The sequence below is a fragment of the Malus domestica genome, chromosome 14 (genome assembly GCF_042453785.1).
Source record: "Malus domestica chromosome 14, GDT2T_hap1".
Classification (NCBI taxonomy): Eukaryota; Viridiplantae; Streptophyta; class Magnoliopsida; order Rosales; family Rosaceae; genus Malus; species Malus domestica.
Window position 1 is genome coordinate 2,071,446 of NC_091674.1, and position 11,764 is coordinate 2,083,209.

The window sequence follows — 11,764 nt, forward strand, 5'->3', positions numbered from 1 at the left end:
TCTGAATCCCTACAAATAAAATCCGGAAATGATCATTTTCCTTAATTTACCCCAAGTTTTTCTTTTTCTAAGCCATGGATAATTATCACGATGTAAAGAAGTGGTGGTCAAAGTGGACAACTGCAACAAGACAAGTCACTTCATCGTTGCTTCCTTAAACGCGGTTTCTTCACATTTTGGTAGATTCCACAAACCATATTTACCCAACCCATGCAACTTTTGAATTTTTTTTTTCTAACTTTGATTGTTTAGATGAATTCAGTATAATTATTTTATTATTTATACTAACAAAATAACAAAAAAATTCTCAAAAATTTTAAAAATTCTCCAAAATATGATCGTGCACTCATTCTATTCTTATTTTTAACAATTTTGAACTTAAAATACTCGCATATATCTATACATCACCTAATAAACTAAGGAAATCTAATGAAAAATGCTTGAAAATTTTGAGTTTTATTGATAAGGACAAAATAAAGGGTAAAGTGAATAGTACCAGGATTGACTTTTTAGTGTAAAAATATGGTTTTTCGTTAAAGTGAACAGTACATGGTACTTTTCGTTAAAATTCCCAATAAACAATTGTGTTATTTTGAGAATTATAAGTAAACGCCAAAATTGATGTGCATCAAATCCAAAATTCTTTCAACGTAGTTGATGGTTTTTGGCTTTGAGCTCAATATTGGTTTGAAATTGAAAGCTTTCTCAACTTGCACTCACTCTACCCTTACTTTTTAGAGCATCTTCAATGGAGATGTCAAAAGATAAATGTCAAACGTTAATTTGATAGCTGACGTGACAATGTCAAAATTTCTCATTTTCCAACTGATATGTTTTTTTTGTTATAAATAATATTTGTAGAACCCATTTTAAAAAGAAATCAATTAAAAATAAAATTTTCAAGATCTATAATTAATGTATTAATAAGACTCACACAATAAAATAATTAAAAATTATTTGACATCACATTTTCTCATATGTCAAATTTGACATATGAAAACTCATATGTCAATCCACATAGGATTGACATATTGATTCGAGCTTGCTTCTACTTTCAAATTTGATTACATGACATTCCACTTATGATTTGACATCTCCTTTGAAGATGATCTTACAATTCTCTCATGTGCCGACGAATCCTTACATCACTCAATTCTACACATTTTGCAGGTTTCGATTTTGAGCTCAATTTTTTATATCGTAATCGAAAAAACTCTGAACCAACTGAATGAGCTTCAATTCGCACACATTATACAAAATTTGGGAGAAAAAATGCAAATAAATTTTCTTTTTTTTCTTAAGCAATAAGAAAGCTATATATAGTAGCCAAAATACTCCGTATCTGGCGAACCGAATTCAATGTACCTACCCCCAGGTTTGGTTTCGACTTTGTTGCTCCGAATACGGCTGCGCCAGGGAGGCGGACCAACCTAACCACCTCCCTCCCCTGCAATAGGACCACCCCTTAAAAATAAAATAAAAAACAACAAATTAGAAAGGCAAAAAAAAAAAGGAAAAAGGAAAAGAAAAAGCCACGCGTTGCCAGATGCATGATTTTCCGTAACCTTTATTTATCAATCACAATCATTTCCCAACTTTTATGTGAATTTTCCAGGCTGTCTCCTACCATAATTCCAATTTTTCATAAATTAATTTTTGATTTCTCAATCATGAGCAAACATTTACGTCATTGATATTTTTTTTGAACAAATGATATTATTAATATTAAACATATAGAGAAGTGAACCAATCATCACAATAGGTTAGCAGTAATACGGTTGAAACTCGCATTCCGTGAAAATCAAACCTAAGGTCCCTTAAATAAAAAGAAATACTATTAGATTGTATTACTAAGTGAACTATACCATTGAATATAGCAGTTGATTTAAAATGGGTCATGATATTTCAATTTTTTCATATGTATCTAACATTTAAAGTGTTTTTGTTTTTTAACACAATGTGAAAATATTGAAACTTCATAATCAGTTTTAATACTGATTTCAAACCTCGATAAACATCAAGAACACAAAACGTATAGATTTTAATTGCACATGCTGAAATATTTAGAAATGCTGATGAAACTCTCTTAAAAGTGAGGCTTTCCATATACTATTTACCACCTCATGTTTGTAGTATAACATTTTATAATGTTGACACATAAATTGATGCTAAACTATGAGATGACAGATAGTCCATAAAAAATCTCACTTTGAAAAATGTCTCTATAACATCTCTCATTGATTTAGTTACAATTATATTCAAACGATATTATTTACATTAAGGAGTGAGTGAGTGAGCTAAACCTCATAATAGATTAGCTATAATAATATGGTTCAATTTACCTTTAGCGAGAATCAAATTTAAATCTCAAAAGAATATCATTAGACTAATTTATTATTATGTTTTCCATTTGTTTATATATTGGTTTAAATATATTTTTTTCTAATAGGTAATATGTTAGGTCATAACGACTCGATTTCGGATTGGGTCATATTCGTTTTAACGGTCTTGCACGATACAATCCGTTAAGATATCCGGTATAACACAAAAATAATATGAATCCAAAAAATATAAAAACGACACGAATACGAAAAATACAACACGCATATTAGGTATAGTTATAATTTAAATAGAAGAATAACGCGAAGGTGACGACATTCTTGTGCAACAAATAAAATTGCTAATCAATCATATTAACTTTGGACGACGATAATTCTACTTTTGTCCCGTTTCGCCGCTCCTTCCCTTGTTTAATATGATATAATTAATATTCCTCCCTCTGACCTTCTCGATAAATCTTCCGTCTTAAGATTCTAAACCCCCTCTCTCTCTCCTCCTTCATATTCTTATACCCTCTCCTCGCTTCGCTTCACAAGAAAATCTCTTCATTCCTCCTCACACAGGTACTGAAATCTCTCCCTCCCACCTTTTATATATATATTTTTTTTTTTAAATTTTTTTGGTAATTTTCTGTTTGGTAGCTGAGAAAATTAAGGAGGAAAAATGAAAGAAAACAGATGGGAGAATCCAGAATCCGCTTCGTTTGGTTCCGAAAAATTAGTTTCCAAAAACGCGGATCCTCTGGCCGCTGATGGTTTAAGATTAGCCGCAGGGCTCGCTGTTTTTTGGAGTCTGGGAACCGGAGAGCGGATTTTCTTTTTCCTTCATGTGGTTTCTCAGCAACCAAACAGCACACCTCAGGATTATTAATTATTAATTAATCCTCCGGTTTCTCAAAATAATTTAACGGAAAAGCGTTTGAGATTTCGTCAATTTTTTTTGATTATTTTTTACTCTCGATCGCAGATCAGTTTTCCGAAATCAATTCTCTTCGGCGAAGACGACGACGATCTGATCTAATCGAATCCGATCGGCGAATTTAAGAAAAACAAGATCTTGAGGCGAAATTGTAAGCAGACATGGCGGAAGAGCACAGATGCGAAGCCCCGGAAGGCCACCACCTCTGCGCAAACAACTGCGGATTCTTCGGCAGCCCGGCAACCATGAACCTCTGCTCCAAATGCTACAGAGACTTCTGCCTCAAGGAGCAGCAGCAGGCCTCGATCAAATCCACCGTCGAAGCCTCCCTCTCCGCCTCGGCTGCCGATGCCGCTTCTTCCTCTCTCTCCGCTCCTTCTTCCCCTCCTTCAACATCCTTGCCTGCCTCTCCGGCAGCGATCGAGACTCTCTGCCAACCTCCGCCCCCGGCCTTGACTTTGCCGGAGGTAGCCGGAGATATAATCGGTGAGCCCGCTGAAGTTGTCCGGGCTCCTGAGGTGGCTACGGTGGTGTCGCAGCCGAACCGGTGCACCGTTTGCAGGAAACGGGTCGGGTTGACCGGGTTCAAGTGCAGGTGCGGGACCACGTTCTGCGGGGTTCACAGGTACCCCGAGAAGCACGCGTGCTCGTTCGATTTCAAGACCCTCGGGAGGGAGGAGATCGCCAGGAGCAACCCGTTGGTCATAGCCGAGAAGCTCGAGAAGATTTGATCCGGTCCGTCGGATCTTAACACCTTTGTCAAAATTCAAATCGCTGATCGGCGGGTTTCAATCAATCAGGCTGTCCGCGGAATCGACAATATGATCAGGACCGTTCATCGAGCACGCGTGGGAATTAAGCTGATATAAATATATTTTCTGTTCCCCTAGCTTTTTAATTTAATTTTATATTAGCTTTTACTATAAGTTATTGTGGGATTTGGCTTGTAAGTTAAAAAACCAAAAAAAAAAAAAAAAAAACGAATTTCTTGTTTGGGAGTGAAATTTCGGGTAGAATTTCCGCGTCGATTCGTCTCTCTTTCGATTTAATCTTCCATCATCGTCTCACGGTGCGACTTGCTTTCGATTAATTTTTTTTTCTTCTCAAAATGATAGATTTTGTCAAATTAAGATTAACCACCGACAAAATTTAAATTCACGTCGTCATATAAAGACTAAACTCATTATCACTATTGTGGTAAATGATTCCTTGCGATTGATCGCCGTTGGCAAACCAAGTCGCAACACATAACCTTGTAGGGTATGGTTTGATGTTGGCTTGTTTACATGGAAAATTATCTGCCATGTTGTGTGCTTTTAGAAAATGAAGATGATTGGGGCTACTTGGCCCGAATTTAGGATTTTTTTTCGCTCATACATGTGCCTGTCGCTACCATTCCCTCTAGATTTGACGGATCTCGTCACAACACTAGTTCGCTGCGTTACTTGAGTGTTTGGGTCATGGGTTGGTTAGGGATAAATTATTTTCTTTTAGGTTTTTTTAACTAAAATTATTTCTGAAATGGTATAACTTCTCACTTTTTAGTCCATGAGATTTAAAATCGATAAAATTAGTTCTCGAGTTTGTCTATCATCAATCATTTTGATCATTACGTGAAAACTCTCCGTTAAATAAAAATAAAATGACAAAATACACTCACTTTTTGTCAAATCATTTTATTAACTTGAGATATTTCTATCTTTTTAGTTCCTTTTTAACAGTTTTTTTTTTCTTCACAAAATGATCAAAATGATCAGTGATAAATTCAATGATCATTTCTATCAATTTCAAATCTCAGTGATCAAAAGTGAGGCACTAAATTGTAACTAAGCCCATGTTTGATGAGTCAATAGTGCCACAGACTTCGTTCAGTCTTTGTTGCCGTCCTCTCTTCTTTCTTGGTTATGGCAACAAATTCCAGCGTTCTTCCTCCACTTCGGCGACAATTCCGGCGAGCTAACCTCTTCGTTTGTGCGGCTTTCTCTCATCTCCTTTGTTCTGGTGAATCGGAGATGTGATTTTTCAGGTGTGGGTCGCAAGTCATTGATGGTGGTATCTTTTTATTTTTTTTAATTTAGTTTCCTTAATTTATTTTTCTTATTAATTTATTAAAAGTGTGTCTTATGTTAAAAAACATTGAAAGTTTAATTATTCAAAAAATAATAATAACCATAGCTAGTCCAGTCAAGCTGGCTTAGTGATTACCAAACAACGGAAATAAATCCAGTTAAGTCTCATCCAATTTAGTCCAATACTGCAAGTCATATCCATGACAATTCATGCCAGCCCACCAAACGCGCCCTTTGAGTTTCTTTGGCTTGTTTACAGTACTTGATCTTTCTCGGTATTTGCTTGATTCGGGGTATTTTGTTTTCGACCGAGGACTGAAATTGTTGCGATTGTAATGTGGGAGCTTTCTTTGGATTTGCATGTTTGCCACCTTTCAACCGGCGGTTTGAGTTTTAGCTTTAGCTGGTGTTTTATGAAGAATTTTCGGTGGCGAGTGATCCATCTTTTAGGTTTTTAAGACTTGCCTTTGTGGCCACGTTTGAGAGAAAAACTCTTTTGGAACGGAGTTATAATTTTAGTGATATAATTTGTCCAATAGATATTCGTCACGTGTTCAAAAAACGAATCGCCAGGGTTTGGATGTTCATAATCATCGACACTGAAATGCAAGCACACATCCCACTAGTAATAGTATATGAATATGATCATACTTACTCATCACGTCATGTTTCCTTGGAAAAGGAAAGACTAACAAACAATGAGTTATATGGGCATGACTTTGGTCGTCTTTGTTAAATAAGCCAAGTAGCCAACCACTCAGCCAGCCTGCTTTCTTTGAATTGCAATTTGCAATAGGAATCTAGCCCATTTGTCGTACGTTTGAGTATTTTGTTGACATCACAAATGCTAGCTTCTGAGTTGTCTTATAATTATTTCGCAACAATGCGGTAATTTAAACAATTCTAATTTACATGGAGATAGATGGATTCAAATTTCGACGTAAGGAAACACGTTCCTGTCTCGACCAATTAGCCTTACTCACGTATGTAAATTTGCTTCCTTTGCAAATGTTTTCAGGACCAACAAGATTAATTACAACATTTGATTTTTAGACAGAAAAATCACAATCCAAGACAAAACACAATCTGATGTTTAATTTACACTAACTTGTTTTTTTACAAAGCATCCAATACAGAAACATGATAATAAACTAAGAAATCAAAGGTAATAATCCACACCTTGCACTTAATTAGAAAAGAAGAATTTATAAATATTTGCACTCAGAAACCTTGTGACTTCCAATCTTTGCGAGCTAAAAAACAAGAAGGCTAAGATATTGTAAACTTTGTGTGTAACATGTGAGCCTATAATTCATCGTTAACGGATGATGAACCCACCTTCTGGTTCCCAGGATGCAAGCATGCCTTGGAACTGCTCAAACTTTCTAACCAGAGTTGGTCTTTTACAACGGAGTTTGAGTCGTTGTTTCGATGCCATCCCCAAAATGCGTGTGTTTCGTTTACTATTCTGAGTCTTCCATGTCCAAAACTAGGCTCTCTGTACAAAGACAGGGGGGAAGCCGGATCTTCGAACCTACATTTATAAAGATGGTTAAAAGTTTGGTTATTATGAATAGAAAATTAACACACGCATGCATACATACATACATACATACATATATATATATATATATATATATATAGAGGGAAGTGTTATTGGTACTTCAAAAATCTTATTCTACACTCCTCACAAGTGTATTTTACTTTCCAAATATAGAAAGTTTGGAGTGTAGAATGAGATTTTTGGAGTGCCAATAACAATTATATATATATATAAGGTTATCTTCTAAGATTATGTAGCTATGGTCCGTTAATCTTGGGAGAGATAAATTCAAACTTAGGTGTAAGGAGACGGGATCATTGTACAATCTACATATATTTGAATATGCAGAATGAATGTAAAAGATAGTTTCGTTTTTTTTATTTTTTTTTATTTTTGGAGTGTTTTTTAAATCTCAACAACTAATGTTACCATCAAGGTATCAATAGTCATAATAACATCCTAGCAACACAAAATCTTGACCTAAAATAAAGAGAACTTACATTAACGCTAGTCCTTCGCGGTTTCCACCGTCACCAACGGTCATATACACCGGACCACATGGATCAGCTTCATTGTTGTAAACCCTAGTCTGCAACATTATATGGCTAACAACGTTAGAAACCCCAGTTTTCATAACATCAATCATTAACAAAGTTAATCATAAAATACACTGTTAGCCATTCATTAATGTTAACGAATTTGCACGTAAGGAATCAAATTAATCCAACTTACAAATCGTTCATACGCATGAACATGCCCTGCAAAAACGACATCTACCCTTGCCTTGTACAACAACTCTTCCATTGCTTGCCTCATACTCTCCCCTTCACCTTTATGGGCAGTATTGGTATTATACCAAGGTGCATGCAGAAGCACAACCACCCACGGCGTCACCTTCCTATCAATCTTTGCTAAATCAGCCTGAAGCCACTTGTACTGATCCGACTCAGCATCAAACTCAGCATAGGACCCCAGCATGATGACGTGGGTCCCGACAACTTCAAAAGAGTAGTACAAGTTGGAGGTGGAGCCACTCTCTTGGTACGGCATCTGCCACCTGGCATTGTAGGCCATGACGCCAGGAGGGAAGTTCTCGATTTCATGGTTGCCTTCTGTGACCATCCATGGGCGTTTGCTGGCGTAGGGCTCGACAATGCGGCCAAAGGAGTCCCAAAGGGGTTGGAGTGAGTTGGCGTATGACAAGTCACCGGGGAGGAGAAGCACATCGTAGTCCATTCCTCCGATGTGTTGTAGGGTTGATTTAGTCCATTCAGTCTGACCTAGGTCGCCTGAAACCACCACGTGAATAAATGCAAGCAATGTTATATGCACCAAACTTCAAACTTATAACAAATTAATGTGACAGAAGCAGGGCCGACCCTGATATTGTAGGGTTAAGAGGCAAACCATTAAGTTTAATAATTCGAACCAGAATTAATGTATTTAATATGTATGCATATGAATTTGGGTGATCTTCATTATTTTCTTGGGCTAGAAGTTCAAAGATCTTCATCAGACATTTTTATTCACCAATCAAAGTACATTTTGGATTTGCTTAAAAGATCTAAAATTAACGGAGCCAAGCCCTGAATCTAACTAACTTGGTAAATGTAATGATTTACTATTACATTCATTTACTATTTTATTCTTATAACTTACTGGGCTCCCTTCATGGTTGGCTTTGGACTTATCAACTTATTAGATCGGAAGTGCTCTTATAATGAACCTGAATACGAATTCTCCTTTGCGTAGCTTATCGCTGTTGCCCAAAGGGCAAAAGTTTTCTATTTTCTTCAAGACCAATTGGTCCTTACTACAAAATTATGAGGTCTAAGGTGAATGAGTGGAGATTATTCTCAAAGCCACACACAAATACATACGATCCAAAACATATTAATCCTTTCGACAAACAAAAAAAACATATTAATCCTATTGGTCTCAAATATCTCTGATATATATATATATATATATATATATTATCCTTCTTTTTATTCCAGAGTTGATTAATTGGAAGATAAATAGGTAGGCTGCTGCTGATTCAGGAAGATCCCAATCGTATATAATATTCATCCTTTATACCAAGGCTAATGTTTTCTTTGATAAGATAAAGTTTTACTTACATTTAGATAGCACACAATTTAGGAGAGAGTGGCTGAAATGATGATTTTACAAATCTAAAATGTTAAATTGATGACCACATATTGATTAAATTTTAACAACATTACCGATCAAATATGAACAATATACTGATAAATCTCAAAAATAATTATTTCAACAATTAAAATTTTATTTTCATCAGTTCAACCTGTTTCCCTAATTAAATTAGTGCCCATGAAACAGTTAAATGGTCATTTTAGCCAACCCAAGATTGCAAAATCAAGCAGAGGACCTCTAAAATTAAACTGAAACAGAAATATAAACTTGCAAACACATGCAAGCTGATGTGTTTTTTTGGTCAAAAACGCTGATATGTTGTTTTTGTTGGAGTATGAGTATGAATTAGTTATTAGAGCCGGCTATAGTGATTCAAATTGATATGGAAAAGTCTTGTTTGAAAGCAAGAAGTTTGTCCTGTTTCTTATAATAATTGAACTTTATATATTGGAACTGTAATACACTCATGATATTTATAATATGGATTCTTTGATGCTTTCCTATGATTTTAATATACAGGGGAATCATTACGATTGTTCTGTTATAAATAGTTGACACTCCTGTCACAAAAAATACGTTTATTATTGGACCAAAGGCATATTATTTGGTTGAGCATCGTGTATTTGTCAGAAAAAGAAGCTTACTATTGAAATCGGTTATTCTTTGATTTTTAAAGGTGAGATCATTTCTTACAGTTTTTAATTGGAAACTTTAACGAAAAGCTCATGATATTGTTCATTTTAACGAAAAATCATAATTTTACACTAAAAAGTCAATTCTGATACTATTCACTTTCATTTTTTTTATTTTGTCCTTATCATTAAAATTCAAAGTTATCAAATCTTTTTCATTAATTTTCCTTCTTTAATTAGGTTTTTGCAATGTTTACTTCAATAAGCAAGGTCTGTCCCAGGACAGTACGACTTAAAAACATTCTTTTTGAAGAAGCAGCTAAAAAGTTTGCTAAAATTGAAACTTTTCCTAACTTGTGTTTTACACTAATCTCCAACATTTGTTGTCATTCCGCTTAGACTTAAAGCAACTATATATAGTTAACTAAACAACTTTATCATACTCCAACAAATATAAAACATTAAATTCATTATAATTTCAGAAAGACGTTCATGGATAGTTCATTTCATGTGATAAGGTACTAATTATTGATCGATAAATTTCTTGCGAGAAGGAGAATTTTCTCCTGTTAAATTAAGGTGTGCTTAAATTTTACATTCTAACAACATAACATTATCTTTGAAAGAAAAAACATTACTTAACTTACCGGCCACTGCAAATTCAAGGGGAAGTTTTTGTGGGGGTGTCTTGAAGGAGAACTCGGGGCCTGAACCTCCACACCTATAGAAGTATGTAGTGGCAGGCTCCAAGGGACCAATGGTAACATGGTGGATCTTCCCCGAGTTGTAGGAAAAGTACTTGTATGATGTGTGTTCTCCAGTTGCCTTCCCATCATATATCCCAGATGCCTTCCCATACTCCACAAGTGATTTAACATGCTTGCTTTCCGTAACCCATGAAATTTTCATATGATCTTTTCCCACCAGTGAAATATGCACCTAATACAAAGTTAAGAAAATAATCAACAAGAAATTATAATAGTCGGGTGTTAACTGTTTTTCTGAGCTAAAAACTATAGCATGTTTTGGTCTTCTTCCCCATTACTTAGAAATAGTGAGTCACCGGTTCATGTACAAGATAATATCATTACCGCATGGATAATTAGACATATAAACTGTTAGAATCCCCATAAACTGTACCTGTTGAGGGTCCTCATCGGAACCAGTGTGGTGGGTGAATATTACTCCGCGAGGAGGTTGTCTAACAAAATCATCATCTTGTGATTTTAGATGATGGAAGAGACAGATGATTAGGAGAAGAGAGAATACATGAAGATATAATTTCTCCATTTTTGCTTTGTGAGAGCTATTGGATACGAATATTTCCAGAGCCTTGGAGAGATATATAAGAGGGTTGAGGGGTTTGAAAAAATGGATAGAATAATAAGATTGCAATGGCGTGTAAGTATGGCAATTCTTGCGGCAAAGTCACTGACGTTCTAGGATTCTCAATCTTTATATCTATATGATAGTTCTATCCAGCATAAATTATTAATGCAGATTGGGCTGTGCTTGGCTCTAATCTTAATTAACTTGGTTGATATCATTAGTTTAGTGATCATTTGAAGTAAGGCCGAGTTTAATTGCATGAGCTAGTAACTAAACAAGATATTATACGAAGAGATTGAACCTGGCCGGCCCTAGACTTACAGGGCACTCCCTACACATGACATTTGATAAATGATTATACGCAGTACCATATAATTAAGAACATGTCCTTTGCATGGACTGGACTATAGGGGTTTGTTTTACCCACGCCAAAGGCAAAAAATAGAAAGAGAAAAAAATACGGTGGGCAGGTAAATTTTAGGCTTTAAAAGTCCTCGATTCAAAACTTATGACAAGATGTTGCTAACTTGTTTAGGTGACCTTCTAGCAACAAATTTCCTTCATTGACGTGCAGATACATTTTATTTCCAAGCACTCAATCCATTTTGAAAAGTAGTATTAACAGAAGATATCTCAGTTGAAGATACCTTTGTGCTATAATTATTTATCATAATGTGCGATATTAAGAAACATAAGGCATATTCTTCAGTAGATATATAATATATCAAAATGTCTTTCAATGAGAGCAAGTTTTGTACATTGGACCAGATCACCAAAAG

At 35.4% G+C, this 11,764-nt stretch overlaps 2 protein-coding genes and 1 long non-coding RNA gene across 3 annotated transcripts; 2 read left to right on the forward strand and 1 right to left on the reverse strand.

The window, feature by feature from the left end:
* Positions 1-2,637: 2,637 nt before the first annotated feature.
* Positions 2,638-4,262, forward strand: LOC103433250 (zinc finger A20 and AN1 domain-containing stress-associated protein 4). Its single transcript, XM_008371484.4, has 2 exons — positions 2,638-2,903; positions 3,307-4,262. The coding sequence occupies exon 2, from the start codon at positions 3,420-3,422 to the stop codon at positions 3,987-3,989; it is 570 nt and encodes a 189-aa protein (XP_008369706.1). The 5' UTR covers positions 2,638-2,903; positions 3,307-3,419; the 3' UTR covers positions 3,990-4,262.
* Positions 4,263-5,078: 816 nt separating this feature from the next.
* LOC139191588 (uncharacterized) lies at positions 5,079-5,713 on the forward strand. The gene is made up of 2 exons (XR_011575673.1): positions 5,079-5,284; positions 5,641-5,713. It is a non-coding gene; the product is annotated as an uncharacterized lncRNA (long non-coding RNA).
* A 682-nt stretch (positions 5,714-6,395) lies between these two features.
* On the reverse strand, positions 6,396-11,068 carry LOC103408336 (purple acid phosphatase 22-like). The gene is made up of 5 exons (XM_029093113.2): positions 10,797-11,068; positions 10,304-10,595; positions 7,603-8,159; positions 7,371-7,459; positions 6,396-6,861 (listed from the first exon to the last, which is right to left on the reverse strand). The coding sequence occupies exons 1-5, from the start codon at positions 10,944-10,946 to the stop codon at positions 6,633-6,635; spliced, it is 1,317 nt and encodes a 438-aa protein (XP_028948946.2). The 5' UTR covers positions 10,947-11,068; the 3' UTR covers positions 6,396-6,632.
* Between the last annotated feature and the right edge of the window lie 696 nt (positions 11,069-11,764).

What these genes read in the sequence shown, in the direction of transcription:
- LOC103433250 (XM_008371484.4), top strand. Translation starts at nt 3,420, where the DNA reads ATGGCGGAAGAGCACAGATGCGAAGCCCCGGAAGGCCACCACCTCTGC.
- LOC103408336 (XM_029093113.2), bottom strand. Translation starts at nt 10,946, where the DNA reads ATGGAGAAATTATATCTTCATGTATTCTCTCTTCTCCTAATCATCTGT. An exon ending in CCTTGAATTTGCAGTGGCCG is followed by an intron (nt 8,160 to 10,303) that starts GTAAGTTAAGTA and finishes TGGTGGTTTCAG; the next exon opens with GCGACCTAGGTCAGACTGAA. An exon ending in CGCGAAGGACTAGCGTTAAT is followed by an intron (nt 6,862 to 7,370) that starts GTAAGTTCTCTT and finishes TTATAAATGTAG; the next exon opens with GTTCGAAGATCCGGCTTCCC.